Raw genomic sequence first — 17,203 nt, forward strand, 5'->3', positions numbered from 1 at the left:
CCTATTAGCAAAAGAAATGCACTGTTAAGATCTGTTTCCATGGGTGTGTGTATAGAAAGTCTAAATTTGCAGTCCTGTTTGATACCTTAATCTGGTAAAATTTCCTGGTTCTTCTCTCCACTTAAAAGGATTTTTTACTAAAAAGACAAGCAATATCACGAATGTCTCATCTCTGGTCTAATTTTCACAGCTCTAACTCGAACCTTTACTCTGTTAGTTATTTCACCCTTACATACTTAATATTATGTGATAATTTATTATGACTGCTAATGATTTTCAAAATATGTCCACTCCTATCTGAATTTCTACCAGTGCACTGCAAAAAATATGAACACAACTATTTCTTACTTGACTACTTAAAATTTTGAATGCTTGTTTCTAGGCAACAGAAGATATCTTTAAACACTTTAATTAAAAGCAGCATCTTTAATAGTTCCTATAATTGTTGCTGGTTCTTTCTTCTGTAACTAAAGACTGGTTCAATAATGGTATTCAAAATCTCTGCTCACAGAACAGACTGTAACATGAAAAGCACTTTACATGTCTGCAGCACTATACAGACATTGATTTGGACCGCTGCTGGTAGGCTTGGTAAATTCTTTCATTGTGTTTTGTTTCTCTACGAAATAACAAAGATTAAAAAAGACGCCCAGGGACAAAACAGGAAGCAAATACCAGAGCCAGCCACAGAAATGAAAGCTTACCAAATTTCAGCTTTGCTTTTTTTCCTTCACCACCCCAATGTCTCAGTTTTAATTCTTCGTGGTCTATTTGCATTCATTTACAGGGTGCAGTTCTGTATTTCTTTGTGCACTAAATTGGCTAATTTGCTTCACAGTGTAACTTGCTTTATATATTTCATGATCACAATTACTCACTCATGCGTTTGAGTGTATTCAGTGTACATGTATAATTGTGGTGATAAAAGCCTGTAAGCACCTATTAACTGTCACTGGCTTTATGCAGACACCTTCTTCTTTACTGTTCTGTTCACTGTTGTGAGAAAGCTTAATAAACCACAGAAAACAGAACTTTCAATTATGTTAAACTCAGATTAACTTTATACACACCATTCCATCACTGTGAAATTATCAGGATTATTCTCTTTCAAAGCCTGGATGTATGTAGACGAACACAACCCTTGCTTTAAATTTCAAAGTCTTGTTGGCTTATTCAACAACATGGTCTAATGTGCATGCATGTAAATTGTGTCTACTCCTGCCAAATTAAAGCAAACATTTGTAATAATCAGAAAGTATTCTGGTTTCTGTATTTGTTTTATATATATATATATATGTTTATATGTATTTATCATATATGTAGCTCTATATGCATTTTATTTAGCAACCACTGCTACACAGCAAATAGATGACGTGTCAAAAAAGTATGGTATTATATTCTGCTTCCGGACTACAATGTCCATTCCTATCTCTGTGGGCTGATGCTGAATAGCTAAAGCACAAGTTCCTTCAATATGTGCAGGAAGCCAGCCTTCCACTTGAGGAAACCATAGCCCATTCAGCATCAGAAATTAACTCCAACACTCCTGCTCTTGCTCCAGAACTTCTGGTCACCCTCAGCTCCACATCAGCTGAATCTGCTTTTCCCTACCTGCATTACATTCAGTCATTTTTTTGTGAGGTGTGCCACTGCTTTCTCAGTGAAGGTTACTTCAAAACTACCCTTTGGAATGAGAAGAAAAGATGAAGTCTGAAGAAGTCATGCTCCAGAGTATGATCCAGCTCGTTACTGGTAGGAACAGAAACTGTACAGAAATCTAAGCATACTAGAATGAGAATGGTTTTGTTTACTACGGATTCCAACATCTCTACTGCATAAGAGTCCGGGAAAGGAAACTAACTATACACTGAGGAAGAATAATTATAATCCCTTTCAGTTATGGAAAATAAAGTTTTCAGAAAATATATTTATAAAGAAAAGCTAATAAAAATTATCTTAGATCACAGCCATCATACATCATTTCTAAGCACAGACTTGGAGAGGCAAGATTGTTATGGTGATCCCTTTAAATTAGTCCTAAACCAGAGTATTTATTCTGCCACCAGCATGTAAACAAGGACAGAAAATTAATAGAGCCTGTTTTGGCTAAGCATTTAATGATGATATAAGAACTTAAGCAACAAAGAGTTTCATCAAAGCACTAGTCAGTTTTGGAAAGAAAAGGCCCACCCAGCCCCACAGTCCTAGGAGTATTGTCACAGACCACAGCTGCACATGTGCAGCAGACTGAACCCTGTTAAGGGAATACAAACTTAAAGGAGCATACTGGTTTTTGAGAACTTTTCTAGAAAAATTTTAGTATGAATTCCTATCAATTTTTTATGCAGTCTAAGTACAGAATGGGTATGAATTAGTCTAATCCATCATAATATTGGGTTTTATTACTCTGTTCTACTAACTACTTTCTGCCACCAGCATACAGAGCACTGTAGCTAGGTTTACACAATCACTTAGATCTGAGCCTGAACTCATAGCTCAGACTGAACCACCAGATTCTGGTGGAAGCACACTGTCACAGTTAATCTATTGATTTTGAATTACACAGAACTTCAGCAACAGCTGAGAGTATATACTCTCTAATTGCCACTTGCCAATTTTGATAGATGGCCAAGAAGATCAGAATTTCTCTTTATTTCTAAGTCAAATATCCAGGCACACATGTCAATTACAAAGCAGCAACTAACAGCACCGGCTCCAGCTGAATTCAGTGCCAGCAACTGAATCCTTGACCAGAACCATTCTTCCTCCATGCCACAGTGATGGAAGCCACCCTTGTTTGACTTTGCATTGGAACACAGGGAGGCATTTATTGAATCAGAAAATGGATTTGGCTGGGGCGCAGCAAAGAACACCACCAGTTCCTAAGAAACAGGTTGCTCACCAGTTCCTGGCTGAGAAGCATGCCCTGTGACTAAACTGTAATGGTCTTGGTCTCAGGCATAGGTCAAATGTACAATGGGGACAGACACATTGACAAGCAAGATTCTGGATATTCATTACAAATAGCACAAGAAAAAATTAACTTGGAGCCTAAGCAATACCTTCAGTTATCTGTAACTCTGCCTGTAGTTTCACTATTGCTTTTCAACTGCAGATAGGTATTTCCTTTCTGGTTTATGCTGCAGAAAAACAGGACTGGGTACACCAGTGTACAAGTGAAAAGAACCTTTCTGAACTATTCTGCATTGGGTTATTGTAACTAGGTTATCATAGTTAGGTAAACAACACAGCACGTTCCTAACTCAAAGAAATGTCAAAAAACTGTCACTAATTTCTTAGGCATAGATGGCATTCACTATATTGAGATTATCCACCTTGCTCTTCTGAACCCCACAGAAACTGTGTAATAACTGCAACTAAGTATTTAGTTCTTACTATCCTCTCCAAACAGAAAATTATATTCCAGTATAACTTCTGAGAATTTTTCATACTCCTCCATGTGTAAACCAAAACCAGCTATCACTTTTTGAGAAGTTTGAAGAACATGAAATTGCTAGAAACTTAGCAGACAAAATGAGAACTAAATATTACTTCTATTTTCAGAATTAAAGATAACATTTTTCTTTCCTGTTTTTTTTTTTAAGCAGAAATGTAGTCGGTCTGTGTCTATACATTTAACATATGCAATTAATTTTCTTCCTAGATTGCCACATCCTTTCAGTTAGGCAGTAATAAAGGTGGAATGTACAAACAACATTCCTTCTCTGTAGCTATTTCCTGTCTGTCTTCGACTTGCACAATTTGTAACTGCAAAATAAATTTGTATTTCTTTCATTTAAAACTGATCAGTAGACTACTAAGAATTCAGAAAGGTTTAGCCATTTGAACAGATAACTGCACCACTTGCAGTTCCACTTGAGAATAAGAAGCCATAATCAGATGTGTTTAGCATAACTGTGTGTCAACATAACTGTGTATTCCACAATCGTCTAAAATCCTCCTTCAAAAGCATTCTGTAAAGTAAGATAAATTCTTTATCATTAGTGGATCTGAAAGTGATGCCTGATATGACTGATTACCAAGTTGCTATTCCAAGAAACTATAGAGATAGAAAGAGTTCTTTGTAATGGCTCAGGTACTGAAAAGGCTCAGAATAAGACCAGTGAGCTGGTATGTGATAACTTCAGAAGCGAAAAATACACTCACTCCTGCAGTATCTTCCATGATCTTTAGCAGCTTCTTCAGACCGCCAAACCAATCCTCAGTCTCCAGCCTCTTTGTTTCCTCTTTTTTTATTTATTTAAATCTCATAAAAATATTCTGCCCTGTCTTAACATGCAGACTTGGTATGAGAAGTCTGACTTAATACCATACATTTACCTAATAATAAAAGCTCAGATCTGACCATGCTTAAGCTAGCCAAAAAATCTGGCACCCTATCATTGACAGTAAAATCAAACTTGTCACTCTGAGGTGTTTACAGCACTCTTTACAGCACTGCCTCCCACCTTGATATAATCTATCCTCATATTCACATGCTGCATAACAGAATCAACCCTAACTCCTTCAGAAACCTCCACCCTTCTCTCAATGAAACAACTCAGGATAAGCATATTCCACAGAAGTATCAGGTAGGAAAGAGATTTCACCTTTCACAAAACTTGCATATTAACTACAGGACTTAAATTTCAGACTTCAGCAGATAGCTGATTTTATAACTTAGTTGTAAATGCAAAACTGATTTCTTCATCTCAGTCACCCTGCCAACGTATGAACAAAGAATAATAATAGAATAAAAATCCCTTTAAATTGAAACTGTTACTGGAATAGGGTTTTTTTATTATTATTTTAATAATTTCAAAGACATTCAGTTACTCTGCTATTTTGAAAGGGCCATGTAAATACTTACATTGACCTTATTATACCTCTCAGAAAAAAAATTACCATCAAGTCAGTGTTGCCTGGGCTCTAAATTTCAAACCACACTCACTTCAAACTTTACCAGAGGACTCAGCAGACCACATTGTGTTGATTTAACTGCAGCTGGCATAATGCTACTAGAGCAAACTATGTACCCTGTTTTATACAATGCTGACTTTAATTTTAAAATTCAGTTGTAAATATGTTCACAAAAAAGTTATCATACCCAACCTACAACAACATGTTTAATTTGTAATTGGATAGAGAACTTCTGTAATTATTACGTAACCATTCAAAACCAAATACAAGTTCATGAAGCTGAAGAAAATTACTAACAGTTTGTGAGTCTCCTAAACCCTAACACACAAAAAAATACCATAATATGAGGAGATCTAAGAATTATTTTTGCAATTCTGTCTAAGAACATTCTATGTCATGCACAATAAAGTTAATTCAGGTGCTTTTCACTTCAAGGAGTTCCTTGTTTCAACATCTGCTGGCATTTCAATCCTACCTTCAGGATATTTCAGCTGTCAGTACATTTCTGTAAAGTGATAAAGCCATAACAATTCTGACAAGAAAGATGATCTGACAAACTTTTGTGAACTTTAGAAGTCATAGTAGCTAAAGATGTTGTTTTACACTACATTAGATTACAAATGCCTTACCTCTTGATGGAAGCAGTATAATACACATAAGTAATAAAGAAAGCAAAAGGCATATAACCACGCCAAATATGATTTTTAGCCGGGTCTGCAGGACAGAAACAAACAATAATTACATTTCTAATATTGCCTGAGGCACACTTCTATAGTTGGTAAATAATTAAATCCTCCCACTCTCTCTAACTGCTGTAATCCATCCAAGCAACAAGCAAAAATGTCCCTGCAGTACATTTGAAAAGACTTCCCTTTCCATTTTCTTTAAAACAAATACTTTCACATCGGAGCCTGGCCTGGTGCAGTAGCTGACAGTTTAAAAACCACAGATGTAAATTTACCAAAAGCTGAAAGCAGCATACAGACCTTCATTTTCCTGCTGTATTCTAAAAGAATGTAAATTCTCTCTTCTGGGTGTTGGTCAGTGATCTAGGAGAGAAGTTTGAAAAGGCAGTGTCTGTTTTCACAGTTGGAGGCCAAACCTCTGGCAGACTTTTTTTTTTTTTTTCCTACATACTTTTGAAAACTGTGCCAAATTTCGAAGGGTTTTCATAAAATTAGAAACATGCTTTTGGGGAAGTTCTTGGACCAGAAATGGACAGTGGGTGGCTATAGGGGTGGTGATTATATACTTCCCATCAATGTGAGCTGTAACCAACATCTGCTTACATTAACTTCAGAGTTTTATGACACAACAGTTACTTTTCAGAGAAAAACAGTACATATCAAGTATCTACTGTGTATTTTGGCAATTGTCATGCTCTCAGGACATAGTTGTGACCTTGTTTCTACTCTACAGAGAATGTAAAAGAAAAGCCAGTAGCTTTATTGTTTATATATACTTCACGTATATTTACTTTTTGAAATAATAAATGACCATGTAAGAATGCAAAACAAGAAGCAGAAATAGATACTGTTTAATGTCTTCCACATGTGAGAATTACTTTTTTTCCTCAGAAAACCATAAAACTCTACAGGCTATGTAAGAGAACTTAAAGAAGTAAATATCTACAGGCCCACTGCAAATTCTGAAATAGTGCTTAAACCACCAATTGCACGTATTTTATTTAGCTCACTGAAATGAGGTCAACTGAAAACAGGGAAAACTCTTGAGACCTCAGCGTCAAGTTACATAAGGGAGCCCTCAGCAGAGAGGAGAGGCTCGAAAATGGAAGTAGAAGTATGTCGTGCTCGTTAGACTGACTTCACCCAAATACTCTTACTACCGCTCTGCTTCAGAGCCGCTCCGGGGAGCGCCGGCGAAGGCGGGGGACAGGCAGGCAGCCCGCACCCTGCCCGGTCCTTCAGGCGGCTCTGCACAGCGGCCAGGGGCGCTGCCGCCGTGAGGGGATAACGGCCGGGCGCGCGGGGCGGGCGGGAGGGGAATAACGGTCGGAGAGGCACGGGTCCGCCGCCTGCCAGCGGCCGCGCGCCCCCTGGCGGCGAAAGGCGGGCTGCAGGAGGCAGAGGCAGCGCTCGCCGGCCCGCCCCGGCGCCGCCCGCTGTCCCGCAGGAGCCGGGCGCTCCCAGCAGCGCTCCGCGCTGTCGCCCCCTTTCTTCGCTGCGCGTTGCTCTGTGCCAGCACCCCCCAGCCCCATCGCTTCCAGGCTTGCTAGCACCGTTCCGGGAGGCTGGATGCTCTTTAGTGCATCTCCACACACCCTGTGACACTCAACTGCTTATGAGCAATGCCCAGGTCTCAGAAGGATGATCTCAAAAAGGAAATCCATCCAGCGCTCCCCACCGCAGAGCCAGCAGTCATTCTGTCAGATGATGAACCTGAGCATGCGACTGGGCCAGGCATTCCACGTGCTGTTATAGGGGGTGGGAGGGAGGAAAAATAAAAGGTCAGCCTTGCACCCTGCTCATCATTCGGACATTGTGCTGGGAGAAAACACGAACCAAAGACCTGTGCGGACTGCTCTGCTCCACAGCCGTGCGTTAGGCTCTGTGTTATGCATGGAAAGGCACCAGGCATGGCAGCAGCTGAAGTGAGCTACAAAACAAAGACTGCGGCCTGTAGCTCCCCAGCCATTTCACCCGGTGTCCATGCTGGAGGGGACGGCAGTGCTTGGCACCTTCCTCTGCTCAGCCTCCACTGCCTGCTGGGGGTGGCCAGGCCTGACTGCGGCCCCAGGCCTGGCTCAGCCACCGCCTCAGCCGGTGTGGTAAATGTCAACTGCCAGAGGCAGCCACGAGCTGACAATATTCACTAGGTCTGACGTGAGAGCAGTGAGTGGAAGTTGCAGGTTAGGCTCAGGCATTGTTGATTTTGCATGTGGAGTCTGCTGAATCACCTCTTCTTTCTCCCTGCCCCGGTCTTGTACCTCTCTCACATGCTAAACACCAAAAAGGGACAAAATAAGAGTGAGGAAAGGAGTCCTGAACGGTGGTGCCTCTCTGTAGAAGACAGACACGGGGACTATGGTTTTCCAGAGGAGGTTAACAAGGACAGAGTACCCAAATCTTAATCATCCCGGCTGGCTGCTTTGAAAATTGAAAATGTGCTAGATGAGACAGGTTTCCTGTCACACCAAACTGTCCAGCAGAACTTGGGCTAATGTTTTACAGAGAAAAAAAAGAGTTCAATGTACCACCAAAGGCAGTTAAATTACCACCTTATCCTAACAGTATGGGCTGGAATTTGAACCCTAACCATTACACCAGCCTTGGCGAGGCAGCAGCTGATCTGGGCAGTCTTTTGGCAATGTGCCTTACAGAACTCTTTGTGGGGGGAGTTTTGAAAAGAGATTCAAATCAATTGTCTGAAAGAAACAGTTATATGAAACATGCCTTATTCTCCCATTAACTCAGTTCCTCTCTCTCCCCAGTTCTTGTCACAACAGCGAAGTACAAGTTATACAAGGTAAAATTTCTGAGTAAGATTAATCCTGTTGACATAAACCAACGCAGGAAAAAAAGGCTGAGAAGGCTAAAATACATTGTTCCTGATACAGTGCATTATGAAGAGCAGAACTGAGCTCAAAACCAATCGTTTCCTAACAAGATAAAACCACAGCTATTCAAAATTTCCAAAACAGAAAAGAATTATGACAAATTATTTTTCCCCATGTAACTCATGCTTCTTATTCATATTTCCAAACCGTTACTTATTTCCTCGCATTCTGTGGTTAATGACATATGTATTTTCCGTAACACAGTTCAGAGAAATCCATTTTTTCCTACCGACATTGGTCATCTCTGACAACCAGAACACCACAAAATTGCAAATGCAGGTTTTGACCAGGCTAGTTTTAATTTCCAAATAGATAGCTTCCTCTAATTAATGCTTATTTAGAGAATGTCTCAAAGTAAATTATTCAAATTCACATGATCTAAAAGACTTCGCAAAATGCCTCTATGCTGCATACTATGTATTTTTCTAATTTGGAAGTCTAATTATTTAGGCATCTGCTGTAATAAGATTCAGAAAGGTTGCAGTATTAGAAGCAAAACAAAATTTACCTGTCAGAGAATGACCTTTACAAGCTTTGTAGACCTATTGCTTCTAACACCTGAACTCCCTTCTGTGGACTGTTTATACCAGTACCAGCAAAGAGGCAAACAACAATTATTTCAACAGCCAAAGCTCTTCCTAAATTTTGCAACATCAGAATCCCATAATACAAGATTAGAAAGAAAAGCGTAAGGAAGCTAGAAAGAGGGTGAATTGGGAAAATGGACAGATCACAGAACAGAAAACATACTCAGTTTGTACAGCAACTATCTAACCAGTTACACAACTACTCTAGGGCACTAAAACATTTACATTCCCAGATGAGGAAACGCAGATTTAAAGATGTAGGTTGTGCATGACATCAGACCAAAAGATAGAATAATGAAAAAGCAAGTAAAGCTGAACCAGTTCTTAAGTAGCCACACACATAGCTAGACAAATCCCCAGTGACTAACAATTTTTCTTCTTTCCACATTTGTGAACAAATAAAAGCTCTAAGTAGAAAATACGATCAGGACTTGTCACACTCCCTGGAGGACTTTGGGTCCATAAAGGCAATAAATGCAGAAGTAACTAGCAGATAAAATACGGCAATTTAGCTTGTGTTTTACAACTTCACACTTCCTGGATGAACAATATAGGCACGTTTTACAACCCCATTCAGAGACAATAACTTGAAGTGGAGATTCATTATCCTACAGCCAGCAGGATTCATTTGAGGTTCATTACGCATTATGCTGAAGTGCGATTGTGCAAACACTCTAAGCTTTGGTGACAACATGGCTGAGTAATGCTAGGAACCGGGTGTGTAACAGCAGCACACAGGTGAACTACAAGAAGCCCAAGCATGTTTGTGATATGCCCCTGTTGAACTCAACTATAAAAGAACAAAGAAATCCAGCTGCATATGCTCTTGTTGCTTCAATAAAGGGAAGTATCAAAAGCTTAGATTTCAGAAAATCTAGTCAGCATGGAAAATTGATTGAAGACCCAGCAGCAACCTATGTAATGATACCATCTTTTCACCAGGGTTTTACGCTTCCTTAAAAGTACTGAATAAATTACTTCAGACACTTGAAAATGCTATGTACAGTGCATTATATTACATTTATGTAATTGTAGCAACTCTTTAATACAGATACGATCTGGGTGAAGATACCCAGGCAGAGTATTTTAATAACTAGTTTTTAGTATATTTCATAGCATCTCATCAGATACTGAGCACATGAATAAAACACATCTTAAATTATAATCATGTGTGATTTATCAATCTTCAATATTTTTTAATAGTCGGATTCTCAGATCAATGTGTAAAAAGTATAAAATTGATCCTGCACTTAATGCTAAATCAGCAGATTCTAGAAGTAGCCACAAGCCACAGTATTAAGTAAAATACAATATGAGAAAGAAAAAAGAGCCACCCAAATCCAGTCCTAATGCAAATCTGAAATCAAATCTGAATTAAAAAAATGTGCATAGTATTTATAGTTCTTTTTAAAATGTAGAACAATTACAGATCTAGCCATAATAAGATTCTGTTTTGCTGGGATATATTTTTCAGCTATGTTGTAACTTGGGAACTGGGGCTACTGAAGTGTTTATATGTCCGTGCCAGTAAACATACCACATTATCCTGAATTTGCAAAGCTGACTGTTAAAACAACAAACAGACCTTCTTTCCACTCTCCAGTTTCTTGCTTGCAAATGGAGGGGGGGGTGTGCAGGATCTGTCAACGAGAAAAATATGAAGACACAGTATGCTATTTTTACAGTCAGAGTACCACTATCCTTTAAATTTCCAGGGTGAAACTGTGGTATTATTATTGTCAAAATACTTACAGTGAAAGACAATAAATAGTGTCACAGAAGTTAATCATTATAGTAATTTATTGAAAAAAATTATATACCTCATTATATAAGCAGTTTAACAACCCTATGAAAACTAACACACAGAAAGTTACTTGGCATTGTCCTTCTTTGACATTAAAATAATCAATTTCCAGTCAGGTGAAGGGCTTGATTTTTTGAAATGTCTTTTAATGGAAACAATTTTAGTCTGTCAAAATGTATGAGCTCATAAGAGGGGAAAAACTGAGTCACGAAAACACTGACGAAGCAACGATTCAGAGATAGCACTCAGCTAATCTGTTCTCTTTACGTGGCTCCTCTGTTGAAATGCTGTCTTCAAAAGGGGTATAGTAGGAAGAAAACCAGAAAATAATCATCAATGCACATCTCAAGATGTCTGTCCTATGTTCTGTGCTTGACAGACAGGTCATCTTAACGCAGTTTTGACAGTGTTGTCACTCCATGATGGACTGTAGTGAGTAGAGATGGGAATTTGTTCCATGGATACATGACTACAATGTATTTGGTTATCTTCTATGTCCTGGAGTACCACTGCAAATCAGAGTGCAGACAGCAGCCGTTTGACTTCATCCTTCTCCTTCCTTGTTTTTTTTTCCTCTTCAAGACAGTTTCTTCATGCCTAGGAGCTTTCACAGCATTTATGATGCAGAGCACTCTCTATGGGACACAGGAGCTTCTAAATCAGCAGTCAGAGAACAGCTGAAAAGGGCTTTTATTTTCATTCATTCATATTCAAGTCCTTAATCTTCATCACTTGAAGGACAATGAGCTGCATAATCAAAAGTAGGGAATGTGACAGGCAGTTCTCCCCATTTCTTAAAAATGTTCTTTGTTGTTTTCTTGTCTTCAAACACAACCACAAAATTTCTAATCTTTAGACAAGGTAGGTCAAGACCTCGGTGAACCATCATATTTCCCCAAGCCTGCAAGTATAAGAAAATTACTTTTCAGATAAAATAGACAGGATCATTAGACATAAATGAATACAAACAAACAACAACATAGAAGTGTGAAAATAAGTTGTTCCTCACTTGTCCACAATCTTTACATATTATTTCCCCATTTGTCTGGTAATCGGCATGCTTATCTTGCAGTGTCTTATTTTCTCTTGTATGGTAAAGACTTCTGAAAAACAGTCAGACAGGGTGCATTAGAATACATTGGTCATTCAGTGCTACATACAGACTTAAACACACAGTGACTACAATTGCTGAAGTCAGATACAAAACCTAAAAAACCCTCTCTGACCATTACGCACATTCAGGAGTTGGAGAAAACGCAAGCTCATATTTCATGCTCCTAAGTAACGTGAAATACAAGTGCACTCCATACCTTCTTTCACAGCATTTCAGGAGCTGCATTGTCCCTCACACATGTTAAAGCAGGAACAGCAGGCTCTCTGTTATAATAGCGGATAGACCTAGCTTGTTTTTTTCAGATGCCATGGAGCTGTCAAAGAAATGGTACCTGCTAGTTAGAGCTTTCTTTTTATTGCCTGTAGTTCAACGTTGCTTACCCCTTAACAGAATCATTTGTTACTGACTATCCAGAGCTGCAGAGTATGTGCACATTCTTACATTAGTTTAGGGAGTGCTTGATCTTGAGGGTTACTATTAACCTGTCCAGAGGGGCTATTCAAATTCACTGATAATGTTATGCCGACAAGACAATTTCACAATAAAAGCAGTTCAATGTTCAGGGTTGCAGTGCAATTTTAATTTTTTCAACATATGGGTACTAATTTCTTGTTAACTCTTCAAAAAGACTTCGCAAATTATACCAGTGATATGTCTCAGAGAAACAACTTTGGAGGGCAGTACCTTGGTAGGATGGTGTCTGTTATTTAATTAGTCAAACAGGACTGATCTATAATGTACAATATCCTTACATATCTACTGCAGTAAGCAAATGCAACTCAAGTTGAATTAAAACATTTTCTTGTACTCTTAATTTCCATTACAAGTGGGAAAAGAAGTCATCTGCCATCGTGGCACTGAAAAGTTAAACACAGTTTAACACAAACGTTTACCAAACTAGTTGGCATCTCTTGCAATGGAGGAGTAAGAACACTGGGAGAACTAAAAGGGGTGTGCATCATCCTCTAAATATATAAATATACATCTTCTAAATTTACAATTGTCAATGCACAGCTCATGGCCAGTATGTTGTTTGAGTCACTGGTTATTATCAAACTCTTATCCTGGGTCTGTTACTGGTGTAAGTATTTGAGTAACTGGTGTTCATCTCTGGTTACATTTACACTGTGGAATACACACTGTATTATACAACGTGACCCAATTAATATTACTGCAGAAGCTGTATTTTTTTCCAAAGTTTTAAACTCTGGTCACCTTGAAATCAGGGGTAAGAATCAACGTTACCTTCAAACTCATTAACTGTAAATTCCATACAGATTAGGACTTGATAATATTATAACAATCTTTTCTTTCCTCACAGGACCTACAGGGTTACATGCCCTGTACAGCCCTGCTGAAAAGAAAATCTGTTTCTGCCTGAAAGAGATAGAGTAGTTCATGAACACTTACTGGAAATCATTTTTCACACTGACATGATGCATTTTTTCAATAACTTGGATGTCTTCTCCAGAACATATCAGCTTGTGGCAATTTTTGCATAGGAATGTTATTAGTGAAGGATTTTTCTTGTATATTTTGCACTGATCTCTTTTTGCCTTCATTTGTTTTTCCACTATACTTTGCAACTGGAAATTCTGAATCTGGAAATAGATCGGTAAGAACACTGTAACATTGTGGTGGAATGACAGGTTTTTTTCAGTTATTTTACTGAGTTCACTGACAACATGACTTCTAGTCAGTTTTCCCAACTTGTGTTTCCCTCCTTACCAACAGAAAAGGAGATTTTTCTAAAGGCTCAGAAAACACAGATTATTAAAACAAATACTGGCAGAAGGATTCAAGGCCATATGTAGTAACCAGTATTATTTTAAGTTTTCCTCCCTTAAGTAGAGTTCAAATAGAAAGTATTTCTTACAGTACAAATCAGTCTCCTTCAAAGGGAAAGTGCAGAGTTGCAATAAATACCTTATTCAAATACTCCTCCTGTGGCATCTTCTGGACACGCTGAATGGCCTTATACATCATTTTCTCACGGAAAATATTAACATCTTCACGTTCAACAGCTCCTGAGCCACTGGAAGCCACAAGTGCATAGGTGCTCTCATCAGCTCGAGCTCGACCACGAGCCTACAATTTGCAAGGAATACAACATAAACAGCACCATGTTCCCTTATAACACCACACAACATTTTTTTCTTAGTTTTGTAATGGAAGACATGTAGTGTTCCTTACACAGTGTCTCCATCGAGCATTTTTTTTCCCCACTTAACTCAGACAGATAAAGAATCAGTGAATAACACTTACTGTTTCTGCATTATCATCAAAGATACCTGTGAAAATAGCGCTTAGGAGATCTGTGACTGGCACAATATTTTTCAAAACAGAAACTGTATTTAGTCACCAAAAAATAAGCACGAATTTAAATATTAAATATAGAAATATTTGTATTCACAAATTATGTGAGAACATGGACAAACTGGTATTCTGATATTATCTCTTTTCAGCTGTTGGCGGTACAAATGTCTTTTACGTCAACCAGTCTGCTGATCATATTCTCATACCTTTTTTATTAAAAGAGCTTACTGTTTGTGTAGAGCTTTAAATGTGTGTTACGCCATTACAAATGGAGGAAAATTTTATATTGCACGCGAACTGAGGATGGCAACAGGAAATTAACCTTGCTGCAAGAGCATTTTCTCTTTTAGCATGCAAGTATTTAAAAATTATCTCAACCCCAGGTATATGATTCACCATTTGCATATTCCAGACAGAAAAAGACTGTTAAAAATAAGTTATGTATGCGGTAAACTCATACCTGCACCATAGCAATTTCATTGGTGACAAGGCCATAGCGAATAACGATGTTACACTCTTTGATGTCTAGGCCCTCCTCAGCTACAGTAGTAGCAATAAGTAAATTTACATTTCCACCTCGGAATTTATCAATAACTTCCCTTTGCTCATTCTGTAAATGGAAAAAAAAAATAAATCAGTATACTAACTTTCAGTATTAGTTTCTGTCAAGTTTCTTCTAATGAAGAGGTTGAAGGAATTATAGTCCAGTCATTTCAGAGTGGAATGCCAAATGTCAAGTGGCTTCAACAACTGTATTTAAGCATCCTTAAGATCACAAACAAGGAATTCCTATTGAATATAATAGGTGTTCAGTACCTTTTTTAAGTGGGAAGGGAGCTGAAGTCAATCTTTTAAAGATAACTGAGCTTGGAACTTTGTAGCCTGTTTCATAGGCACTAGGAGTTTTGGTAATATAGTTGTTCTATTATTTTCAAATTCTTTTAGCAGTTATTCAGAGGTTCTGGATTTCTACTACTTCAGTAATTTCAGTTTAAAGTATAGACTTCAGCACTTCCAAGTCAAGTTCCAAAGCACTTAAAATTCCCCATAATAAGTGGGGACCATAATTTTGGGGAGCAATAAAAGCACAGCAATGATACACTTATAAAAATAAAGCATCTAAAACATGGACTTCTGAAGTAGCTGGGTATTTCAAATGAGCTTGAACAGAGGGACAGAAACTTCTGATTTGCTATATTCAGTTTCAAAATCGAGGCTATTGTTTTGTTTGTGCAATGTGGTACACATATTAAATACCAAATTTTCATAGAAAACAAGCAACTTCTTGAGGGAACAATTCCTAACTTTTTTTTGAAACTAAGAGCAGCTGAAGGAAATGGACTGTGCCCAGCAATAATCCACACCATTTTCGTTTAAATGCTGAAGTGGCAATTTTATGGGGAGTAAAAAGCAGAAGAGAAGAGAGGTTTTAGGATACTGAAGTACTTTGTTTTGAAAATGTTTAATTTGGAGGTATAAATCATGAGAGAGATGTTGTGTATGAAGTCAACACAACAGTATGAGACAGACTTGAGTGATCAATTGTGATATTTTCATTGCACATTTTGGCAAATTCTCTTTCTCTTATGCATCAGTGTGAAGTATGCATATAAATCGGTATAAGTTGATTAAGCAATTATATCAAGAAAAGACATGCATAATCAACACTGTAATTTTATTTTTCAATTCAGCAACTAAAGTATAATTTGAATTACTGTTGTCCTGATAAGTATAAACTCATTTAATTATCACATTTTTGCTATCTGTATTTTGTTCACTTTTTCTTTCTATGCCTCACTACAACTTGTGCCCCTTTTGACTATATACTTCTCTAAGAAACATCTGCCTGTTACTCCTATCGCCATAGAATCGAAAACCAAAAAAGCTTGTTTGTTGTGGAAATAAAATTATTCTGACATTGTTATTCACCTATTCTGCACCTTATGAAGGTAAATTGTTGGCAGGTATGAAACCAGAACTCTGGGCTCCAAACTTCAGTCCGTTGTTCTAGTATTAAAACAAGCTATTTTCTCAAATCATGTACAATATTTGAATGCTGTACCTGAGTCATGGGTTTCATTTCACTGTTATGTCCGGCACCAATAAGGTAATGGGCTTTAATTCCCACTTCTTCAAATTTTGGGTTATCCTTAATCCACTGGAACAGAGCAACAGCACTTAGCCGAGTCTTTGTGAAAATAATTCCTCTAGGTTCCTTAGTCTTCGTGAACTCCTCCATTAAAGTGTTTCGCAACTTTAATAGCTTCTCATTTTCATATTCTGGCTTTCTAGCCAACTCTTTCAGCTGTTTCTTTTTTGCTTTAAAAATAGCAGATGTAAATTAAAAAAAAAAGGTAACCATGTAAAATAACAGCTCTAGAAAAAAACAAAGCAAAGAGCAGCTTCCTATATAATTCCCACAGCATGGCTAATTCACATCCAGTTTGAAGAGTTATGCCATGCCAATTATTTCAAGTGGGTTTACATTCATTAAAAACACACTAATCTATCAAAACAAATCACCATTAAGTTTTTAACTTTGCCCATATTTCATGGTGGGAATAAGCAAAAGAAAAAAACCTGTCTACACACCCTAAGTGGTACAGTTACATGCACTGTATTAAAGAGTTAAATCACAGCTTACAGTATTTGCAGAACAGTTTTAAAATAACAGGGAAAGTCTTACAAGGAGAAATAGATTGGTACGCACTGCTCTCGGAGCTGATGTTTTTGTAAGTTTAGACAAAAATTGACCTTGGGACATTCAGTGAAGTGGGAATCCTCACTAGAAACATGCAATGTGATAGACACCAGAATGGGTGCATTGTTATTGGCACTGCAGCTTTTAAAGACATTTAAATACACTCAGCAAAATGTTAAATGAA

General features: G+C 38.0%; 2 protein-coding genes across 5 annotated transcripts in view; both read right to left on the bottom strand.

The window, feature by feature from the left end:
- LOC121093033 (prolyl endopeptidase FAP-like) overlaps positions 1-9,893 on the bottom strand; it is a 44,500-nt gene extending 34,607 nt beyond the window's left edge. The window contains exons 1-4 of one of the 3 annotated variants that reach the window (XM_040604795.1): positions 9,006-9,893; positions 7,217-7,879; positions 5,907-5,969; positions 5,550-5,634 (exon numbers count right to left, since the gene is read on the bottom strand). In XM_040604795.1, the coding sequence (XP_040460729.1) occupies positions 5,550-5,634; positions 5,907-5,912 (91 nt within the window). In that variant the 5' untranslated portion in view covers positions 5,913-5,969; positions 7,217-7,879; positions 9,006-9,893. Of the gene's footprint in view, positions 1-5,549; positions 5,635-5,906; positions 5,970-6,057; positions 6,382-7,216; positions 7,880-9,005 lie in introns of those variants that run through there. The other 2 variants (XM_040604794.1, XM_040604793.1) reach the window with 2 other exon arrangements.
- A 973-nt stretch (positions 9,894-10,866) lies between these two features.
- Positions 10,867-17,203, bottom strand: part of IFIH1 (interferon induced with helicase C domain 1) — a 28,818-nt gene continuing 22,481 nt past the window's right edge. For both annotated transcript variants that reach the window (XM_040604791.1, XM_040604792.1), the window contains 6 exons: positions 16,381-16,637; positions 14,779-14,928; positions 13,929-14,090; positions 13,413-13,603; positions 11,898-11,991; positions 10,867-11,789 (listed from right to left, as the gene is read on the bottom strand). In XM_040604791.1, coding sequence (XP_040460725.1) covers positions 11,607-11,789; positions 11,898-11,991; positions 13,413-13,603; positions 13,929-14,090; positions 14,779-14,928; positions 16,381-16,637 — 1,037 coding nt within the window. In that variant the 3' untranslated portion in view covers positions 10,867-11,606. The remainder of the gene's footprint in view (positions 11,790-11,897; positions 11,992-13,412; positions 13,604-13,928; positions 14,091-14,778; positions 14,929-16,380; positions 16,638-17,203) is intronic.

This window comes from Falco naumanni, chromosome 8 (genome assembly GCF_017639655.2).
Source record: "Falco naumanni isolate bFalNau1 chromosome 8, bFalNau1.pat, whole genome shotgun sequence".
NCBI lineage: Eukaryota > Metazoa > Chordata > Aves > Falconiformes > Falconidae > Falco > Falco naumanni.